The 10,198-nt window shown below is 43.7% G+C and overlaps 1 protein-coding gene across 3 annotated transcripts in view; it reads right to left on the reverse strand.

The window, feature by feature from the left end:
- ryk (receptor like tyrosine kinase) overlaps window positions 1-9,088 on the reverse strand; it is a 40,156-nt gene extending 31,068 nt beyond the window's left edge. For 2 of the 3 annotated variants that reach the window (XM_035648692.2, XM_035648693.2), the window contains exon 1: window positions 8,353-9,088. In XM_035648692.2, coding sequence (XP_035504585.2) covers window positions 8,353-8,659 — 307 coding nt within the window. In that variant the 5' untranslated portion in view covers window positions 8,660-9,088. The remainder of the gene's footprint in view (window positions 1-8,352) is intronic. The other variant, XM_035648691.2, reaches the window with a different exon arrangement.
- Between the last annotated feature and the right edge of the window lie 1,110 nt (window positions 9,089-10,198).

The raw sequence follows: 10,198 nt of genomic DNA on the forward strand, positions 1-10,198 counted from the left end.
TTCCAAGTCAACTGAACCAGAGCTCAGCAGCTCAATCTTTTGATTTTGATACTTGAATTTATGATTTTGATCATTTTAGAGAACCAGAGTTGGTGCTGCACTCTAGTAATCAGGTGGTTTTGGTTGGTTGATTTAAATGCTTAGCTGATAAGGAGGCGTCACCCAATAAGAGAGGATATTTCATGACATCATAACATAAAAACGTCTCCCTCCTCCTGAAAAATCTGTCCCCCTCACTTCTGAGATGGATGGCCACGCCACTGCCTTTAGTTACGAGGCACTCCAGACTCCAGCTTTTGTAATCAATGTACCACATTTTAAGCGAAAAAACACTTTTTCTTCGTATCCCCAATTAGCCACCCTGTACAATAATAACATCCCCTCTAACACGAGGCATTGGGTCAACAATTTCAGCAGGAAATCACCTGACATGCCATCACCGCTCACAGTGAGTTGGCAGAGAAGCAGCGCACGGCAGGGCCTAATTTCTCTCCGTCAAGTGTGTTTCGCGGAGAGTAGGAGGCGCCTGAGTCTGGACAACGAGGAGGTCGTTAAACCCAAGAGTCCTTCACTAGTTTTAACTGTTGAGGTGTGATAAACATTTCTGTCTTCCTGAAGAACAAACAGCACATATCTGGCCAAAGTCTTTATGGTGCCGCATCTGGATTTAAACTTTTATTCCCATGTAAGGACTGTGTGATGGCCCAGGTCATTAATGTGCAAAAACGGAGTGCTTTAGTGCTTTGTCACAATAGAAATCCACTTTCTTATACTGCTCTTCATCCAACAATCGACATGACAACATTTATGGGCTGCTTGGGACTTTCCCAAGTTAATTTTGGTCTAAATATTATGTAGCTGCTTTGCTTCTTGTCGGAAATTAAATAGCGGAGCTATTCTCATTATCATTGTCTGTTTATGTCGTCTGTCAAAACATGGACGGAACGAGTTCTATCGACGTTGTATTGACTGTGTCTTTTATTTCCATCGAGGAAAAGTTATTTTGCGATAATTATCTTTATCGTCTTATTGCCCAGCACTAATTCTATGTTAAATTAAAGTATTTTTATTTACAATATTTGTTATAATCAATCAAAAGAAGGAGTTTAACTTAGCTCAGGGTGAACAAAAGGCCAACATAACAAACACAATAAGCTATCTGGGAAGTAAATAATATAGGGTTAGATGAAAATGATCATAAAAGTGTAAAATGAGAAGTACTGCACGACACGATGATACAGAACACAGATATATGACGGCATGGTCTCTGAAAACGCACAATAAAACATACTGACCAAAGACATCGGCTATAGGCTTTTACAGTTCGGCTGCAGCAGCGGCGGGACAAGCAAAAATAGCCACATTAAAAAGTATCTTACAACTGGAGGAAAAAAAAAAAAACACATACAATCTCTGTGGTTTTCTTTGAATCTCTTCAAAGAAAACCCAACATCAGCTTCCCTCTTTTATCCCGTGAAGTGCCTCGAGGGCAGAGGAGGATGGAGGCAGGGAAAGGAATCTGAGCGAGGCTGTCTGCTGCCGGCCCGTTATAGACACCTCATTGATGCTTATTTGTTGCTCGGGGAGGCTCCGTCGTTTGCTCAACAAATATCAAATGGTTTACCGAAAAAATGATTAGCTGTTTGTGGCAGACCCATTTTCACCCGGAGGCGACTAAAGGGTCACACAAGGGGCCTCCGACACAACTTCACTCGTCTATTTTAGGAGGCCGCTGGTTTACATGGGCAACTTTGTGAGTAACGCAGCAGCAGTTTGAAAGTCTGTGTGCACAAGGTCAAAGTGTTCGTGCAAACATAATGTTGCTCCTATTTTAGAAATGCTACAGAAAAACAGTAGCTTGGACAACATGTGATTTCAGCGTCTGCTGCTTCGAATGTTTCTTCGTTTCCACAACACAAGAGCAAAATCAAATTAGTGTCCCAATTAGAGTAAAGCTTCGTATCTTGCGATAGTTGCGGACAAACGATCGCACGCGAACAACAATGAATGATGGAATATTTCTGATTCCAATTTAGCAGGAGGGAAACAACTTATAAAACGGCTTGTTGCTTGACAGAATCTCCTTTGAATGAAGCAGCTCAGACAAAAGACGTGGGAGCAGGGGCTCCCCTATTCAAACACAGGATCCTCGGAGAGTGGCATGAAGGAAATGAATAGCGCTGCCAATCACTCCTCGCTGTTCGCACACTCTTTTTCAAAGCCGCTGCTTTGCCTTTCAGCTCTTTGGAGGGGGGGAGGAAGTCTCGTTATCCAACGTGCACTTGGCTCTTCGCAGTACACGGGACGCTTTTACACACTTGCTCACATTTTCACATTTTTCACGAGGCCTGGTTACATTTTAATTTACGCCAAACTCTGACCTACTCAGCTGACTGGGCAAGTGGGGGAAAAAAATGACCACATGGCTAGAACTTCACCGCTTGGAAGTCACAACAAAATAAGAGCGAAAATGTCTGAGTTGTTGTAATCCCAGGTGGAATATGTCTCATTAAAATCTGTCACCGCCTGCAGCTGAACAAAACATGTCTCCCCTTCCCAAACACAGAAACTGTTCTCATTTCATTGATCGGGAGGCTGCATGTTTTGTCTTCACAGTGCTAAATTTGGTTGGGGACTGGGGAGCTATGGTTTTTGCTTTGACAGAATAAAAAACAAAACACAGCACTGCTATAGTAAGCATTCAGACCAGTGACACTGTAACCATGCCATGCGAGGATTAGAAGACAGACTCGCTTAGTGCCTACTTTCCACAAAGACAAATTCCTCAGAGTAATGTGTTAGGGAACAAGACCACTGGTGATTCCACCATGGAAAAACTGGGCTCAAAAGGCCATTATTACAGGAGACAGCGAATACGCATTAAATACACAGACAAACGTATTCTTACTTCATCCCTCTCCTTCTTAATGATCACAAGGATGTTCATTGGTCAGAGAGACAAAAGTAGAGAGACAGAGAGCTATCGAAGCCGGTGAAACTAAATGTCAGCACTTATAAACGCAGGTTTGCCTCGGTGTCAGAATGAGCACGGGGGCCTGCGTTCTTTCAAGACCATCTTTGCCGAGCACGCCAGCGATGAGTGCAAGCATCGGTTCTACAAGAACGGGTACAAGTCCAAGAAGAAGGCTTTCACCAAATGCTGTGCTTCTTCGTGGCAACTGAGAAGATTGAACATTTGATTTCTGAACTGAAAAAAACCTCATGGTACACCTGGTGGTGCACACTACTCAAAGTTAGAGATGAAACAATTAGCCCGCTTAATGTTTAGCCGATAAACGCAAGTAATGATTAATCACCTGTTACTATTTGCCAAGTCATTTAAGTCATTTGTCAAGCAGGAGTGCCAGAAACCCTCTGGTTACAGCTGTTTCACCACCACTCTGGACAAAATGAGAGTCACTCGTTTCTTGCTTAGAATTAAGATCACAGTTCTCCCACGGGATCCTCTCTCTTCTCTTACATAAAAAAGTAAGCATATTTTTTCAAATGAAAACCACAACTGTTAACAAAATAGATTAATACATCTTGTTCTAGCCACCGTTTTCTTCTGGATTCATTTTGTCGCTTTCCTCTGTCCTTACACAACCCCTCTTGCACACTGCGTCTCCCACTGGATTTATTTTCCAGCACTAGATTTATTTTCCAGCGCTGGTTTTAATGCAGCTGATGTCCCTAATGAAAATGTGGCAGAGTCGTTGTCATTCAGAAATGAGATCGGACGGAGCCAGGAATCAAGAACACGTTTTTATTATGATTAATCGTGCAGCCCTGTACGTAATGATCTCATGACCTGAGACATAATAAAGCAAAAAGGGTTTTTTCTTGCATAAAAATGTGCAAACGAAAGCATTCACCGTTTCACAGTCATGTGGATGTTATTATGGTTCTGAGGCCTGTGCTTAAAAATGTAATACTTCAGTTGTAATTGTGCTCCTCACCCTTTTGCAGTAACAAATCAAAATGTTTTTTATTGATATCCTGATCACACAGAACGCCATAGGTACAAACTTCAGACAACCGTGCACTTGTCTTTTTAGTTGAATTATAGTTACATTTAAGATAAATCTGAAAGACTGGGTTTCATGCTGGGTTCAATGAAAAGTGTACGGGACTTTCTGGGTTGAGGGATCATTTCATGCGTAACATTTATAACTTCAGCTAACTGGACCTACACACATGACACAATGAAGACGAATAACACTTCCTGTAATGATTCAAAGGACAGTTAAAGCTCTTCTTCCACTTACACAAATAAATATGGCTCTGGTATTACAAACTCATGGATGCGCACAAAACAGCACCACTGCTGAAAAGAATCCAAGGGGAATCAATGGAATTACCTGTCAACTCCTCCTATACATGTATATATAGAATTGGTGCCTCTGGGTCATCCATAGACTGCACATGTCAAACCCTGCTTGACTTCAGGCATGGTGTTTTCCTGTTCCTCGCCCCATGAGAGTCAGGTTGTTTGGTAAAGTTATCAGAATGAAAGAATCCCGAGCAGACCTGAACATCCATCTGCTTCCGAGACCACAGCACGACTACAGTACGTCCCTTGGTGATCTGTTTTTCCTATCACTAGGATGGCTCTATGCTTTATAGGCTAATACATTTTTTAGGACTATACAGTTAAAATTTTTATTTTAACAGAAATCTTGTATATGATAAGAGGATATGGAGACAGTGGAGTTTAAGAAACTTCATCCTGGTCAGGATGGAGCTTAGAGAGGATTTTAAAAGGTTTAACGTGGGTTAAGGAATAACAATTATGGGTTTTACCAAAAATCTGACGTATTAAGCTTCAGCACCACTGACCTGCATGAATGGGTATGTAGGAAATTATATGACTTTAAACTCCCGGCCTACATTTCTTGTCCGCATAGCATTTAACAAGTATACAGTACAGTAGAATGGACATGATATTAGCAGTACATTTGATACTTTATAATTTAAAAATATACCATGACATTCTCGAGTGGTAGTATACATAAGTTAACAACTATACTGTTAAAGGAAGAAATGTTCCCTGATGAGATGATACTGCCGACAGCGCTGCACACTGGCTGAACCAAGTCGGTCTAACTGGAGGAGTCGCTTCACTCTTCCACATCCTACCGCTGCTTTTCAGGTGATGAGCTCAACACATCGATTGGGTGTGCTTCATAGTTTAACTGGGAGATTAGACCTACTGGTCACCGCGTGACAGATGTCAGTCTTTGAAACTAATGACATGCTTCACCACAGCGAGCCGGTGACGGGAGGCCATCGCACGGATCGAGAATTCCTTTTTAAATCGGCAACTCTTTCCTGATGGCTACTGAAAAATCCCTCTGTTTGAAGGATTTTTTTTTTGAACATGACTAACTGTTCAAGAGAAAGGCAAGACTTTTTTAAATTTTGGTATGTGATAGCAGAAAAGGCGCAGCTATTGGAAAAACCCTGCTAGGGGGCTTTTTCTGAGGCCGGCATTATGGCTCGTCATAGTAGGTGTGTTACCATGACGAACTGAAGCAGTTCAACAGAATCATTCCATTGGTCAGGTTTTTATCCGAACCTGTGCTTTTCCCGGCACTTAGCTTCACTTTCTGGACCCAGTGCCTATGGCCATTTTTATATATACAATCTCTGTTTAGAATGCGGTCATCGATAATCTGGTTAAATACACCTGTGCTTTCCCTGCAATGAGTCAAATGATCTAAGACGACATCAAGCCTTGCTAGCAAGTACTGAGCTGTTAACTTTGACACAAAATATCTTTGTAGTTGCAATATCAATTGACGAAGAAAACAGTCTAAGCAACTCTAAATATGGCCAAATATAACATAACTTACGTGGCCATTTTCAACGTGCATTCTGGCTGGTACTCCGGATACTCCTATGGTGAACACTAGAGTCTCCAGAAACTCCCCAAAAACACTAACAGACACAAGCCCTTTGTGGTTTGAGAAACATTTTCAGAAGGTTGCATTCCTTCTTTAGTCAACAGGAAGTTGGAGGCATATATGTCAGGGCTTGTGCACATTTAGGACTGGTACAGGGCACTTTTGGAAAATCTCGAGACCAATAAACAAATCAAATCACACAAATCTTTCAAAGGCTTCGTCATGTGGTATAAGATCAAATGTCAAGTTTGATAAATGCATTCAACATTATGCTTTTTCACACTCAAACTGAATAAAAATGGCCGATCCTTACGCAAAAAATGTAAACGCACTATGTACGTAATTGTTCATTGTCTATCCAATTAAGTGGTGAGTCTGACCTTTGAAAAGTTGTTATAGCAAATAGTTGTGTACCAACTGGTTTAAAAACACAAGCAAACCTTCATGAAACTGCCGTGAGACTCCCACTGCAGCTTATCGGCACTGTGACGACCATACCAGTTTCACCTCCTTCCAATGTTTTCTTTTCCAACCACTGCATCATGGAAGTTTCTGTCCGCACATACTTTTCGCTCCACACACATAGTTGTCAAACATTAAGAGATTTCTCTATGTGACCAAACGAGGTTTCGGGCAAACCACAAGAGAGGCCCCCGGTCTGGCTACGGAAGATTGACTGTAGCATGATGAAGAACATGGGGAACCGAAAGGGACGGAGTCGGCCTATACGGTATATAACACCAGTCACATTGTGGGGGGGGGGAGATGAGAAATGAAATGACATGTTTTCAAACAGCACAATGAGTAATACTTTGACACTTCAATCAAAAAGCCACTAACCAAAATCATCCACTTTGCCCGTTTTCACATTTTCAATCATTTTTACGGTGCGTGCAGAATTCCACTGCACATATTGTGGGCAGGGGACATTTGTAAGTCGCTTGGGATAAAATGAATCTAATGTAATGTAATGCATGTGTAATGCATGTATGCATGTGGTCACGACTGAGTTTGAACATCACAAATACTAAAAATATAGTCCCAAGCAGCAGCATCTCTGCTTGATGGCTGCCTCTGAATAATTCTGCAAATACAGTGTGAGGTTGGCAAAGCTGATAACTTTCTCCTGGATGAAAAGACACATTTTCCTGACGCCTACTGAAGAACGATGCTGGAAATCCTGATACCACTGCAAAATAATCCACGTACTCAAACGCAACATGTGATGAGCTGCAGCACGGGGCTTCATCCCGTCACAAACACAGTGTGCGTTTGCACTCCTACCCCTTCATTAGACCGCCCAGTGGCCAAAACACGGTAAATGACTGGTTTCAAACTGCACCCTCGACACATCTTCGGTAAAACCCCTAAATTAACAACTTAAGATCGGCTCACTTCTGTGTGTTTTCACAGGTCTGACTGCAGATCACTCCGTATAATTTGACTCTGACATGCAACTGCACATATCCCCAGTTCTGATGTGGGTTTTTAAAAAAATGTATATGGATGGATGAGTGCCCTTTCTCCTTTTCCAATATTCCTGGTGACACATTAGGCAGCCAGACGTTTTCTCGATGCAGCCCCGGAGGTTGAAACACACCTCGACCACAGAGCCTGTTTTCTTAATGACGTAACTTTTGACTTTACCTGCCCGAAGGCACATTGAATAATATCAACTGTTAGGGGCCAAATATGCAAAGTTGTACACAACTGATTTAAGATCCACTCATTATACGATAGAAAGTCTCGTGTTCCAACTTGATCTATGCCACCCTGATGACATCAACAGGAGAGCTCATGAAAATCAACTCCTGCCCAGCTGGCTGATGTTTTTGTGATGGCACGGGGACGTTTCATGGCAAACGTTAAACTGATACACACCCACAGCGTGGGGCCTTATTAGGACATATCTAGAGAGAGTAATGTGACTTTGGCTTCTTCAGATCCAACTGTGTTTTGGTGAAAAAAGGGCTAATAGAACTTGTACAAGGGCATGGTCTCGTCTCCTTTCATCCTGGCTACCATGAGCTCACCACACAATAACCACAAAGAACACACCGAGTGATGAATCTGATCAGCACATGTAGTCCACTTTATGTGCTGCTGTTAACCTTGTGGGGACATTTACAGTGTAAAAAAAAACAAAAAAAAAACACTAATGGTTTTGGGGTTGAAAGTTAAATACTCTATTGTGGACAGGGGGCATTTAAACTGAAATGACAACAATCCAGTCATGCTTGTGAGGTTCTATATCTGCTCTTGAGATCACAGTAAGAGTCAAGTTGTAGTACCCTTCTACAGAGAAAGGTACAGATGCGATGGACGCCCGAGCACAACTACATCACAACACACACGCGCGCGCGCGCCCGCGCACACACACACACACTCACGCGCACGTTGATGACAAAGTTCGGGGACAGCTGGCATTAGACGCGGGCCTTCTTACCCAAAAGCTTCTTCACCTCCTCCACACTCATGTATATGTTGACACTCGGGTTGTTGTTGTTGTTGTTGTTGTTGTTGACGCCTGAAATGCTGCTGCTCGGGCTGGCGAGGCAGCCGGCCCCCTCCAGCAGCAGCAGGAAGAAGAAGCCGCCGAGCCTCCACGGCACCGAGTGCGGCCACCCTCGGGACTCTTCGGACGGGCCGCCGGAGCCGCGAGTCCGCCCCGACATGGCAGCGCTCCTCTGTCCGGCTCGCGGTTGCGCTCGTCGTCGTCGTCGTCCGCCCCCCGTCGCCGACTTCCTTCTCATCCGTATCTGAAGTTAATCCCGGGAGGCAACATTACGAGTCACGTCGACGCCGCGGCGCCACTTTTTTTTGGGGGGGGGGGGGTTACTTTTTTTGAGTGGCAACGAGAACTCCCCCTTCGCCACCGGCCTGTTTTCGTCCCTTTCTCGCTAGCGGGGGGAAGGCTAGGTTAGCCGCGGCGGGCTAACTCCGCTCGGGCTGACGCGGAACGTTTGGACGTTACGACGCTTTCCCGACGCACACAGTTCCCACCGGCTCGCGCCGCATTCAGGCGCTTTGATTTCGAGGAGGCGCGAGTGAGAGACGGAGAGAAGGTTCCCCCCCCCGAAGTAGCAGAGCGGCTAATCCATCCAGCTCTCTCCCTCCATGGTCTCTCCTCCCGTTGCCTTTTTTCCTCACTATCTCAGTTTTCACTCGGAGCAGGAAGGGGGGGGGGGGGGGGGGGGGTCCGTCCGCGCGGGGCGCGCACTGCTGCGAACAGGAGGGAAGTGCTGCCTTCACGTGCTGTCGGGAGGATTTTATTTTATCCACTCAGCCTAAATAAACCCACAAAACGTGTTCGACTGTGTCTTATTCAGAACAGTCAACACAACAACAAAAATAAAAAAAACATATCTATACGTACCGATTGTTATTGTGTACTAATGTGAGCAAATATTCGTTTTATATGAATGCAGGTTGTCACTAAGAAATTTACACCAACAATATTGCCGTACCCAATTCAGTCATATTCCATCAATCAAGTCTGTTTATTTAGTGCAATTTGTTTGAATTCAGCAACTAACTAAACTATTTTTTTTTCTTCTTCACATTTTACTGCAAGCGCATCCAGTGGACGGCAGAGAAGGTTCCTACAATGGCGGGGCATTCCGATGTTACGTGAAGGCAGCACACGAAAACCGCAAGTCAATCCGGAGAACGAGTTGCGATGATCCTCTCAAACTCGCTGAAACTCTCTTATTGTTCAGTAACGAGGAGTCAGCTGTGTGGAAGTCGAGAGTCCTATTGTGCATCGAGGCTACAGCAAAGTGTACAATCCAATCAAGTGCGTTCTGTATTTACCTTGTGTTGCTTTCAGGGGTCAGGTCAGTGGTCTTCAATCACAGGTCTTCAGTGAACTGTGGGAGTCGCTGGGCAACTGCCATGAACTTTTTTTCTTGTCTTTCTCGGGTTGTAAATTAGCATTTTTCAAATAGCAAAATCCCCCCAAAAATGCATCCTTACATGTTGCTGTGTCATCTGCATGGTTAAGCAACAGGATTTTTCCACCAGGCCAAATAATATAAACCCATCGCAGTTAATGATGCTGGTTTCACAGTAAGAGCTTCACTGTAAGATGAGTTATAACAGTTGCATACAAGGTTGTCACAGTAACTAGAGAGGTCTGGCACAATATACACAAGTGTGACCACAGAGCTTCAGTGCTGCTTGGCATAGTGTCTGAAAGTCTGCTGGAGGGGTGAAGACCATTATTCCCAACATCATTTTTCTAAGTCAGATTTTTTTTTTAAAGAGAAACATATTAGAGATAGAGTGTTAAA

Source organism: Scophthalmus maximus, chromosome 13 (assembly GCF_022379125.1).
Source record: "Scophthalmus maximus strain ysfricsl-2021 chromosome 13, ASM2237912v1, whole genome shotgun sequence".
Lineage (NCBI taxonomy): Eukaryota > Metazoa > Chordata > Actinopteri > Pleuronectiformes > Scophthalmidae > Scophthalmus > Scophthalmus maximus.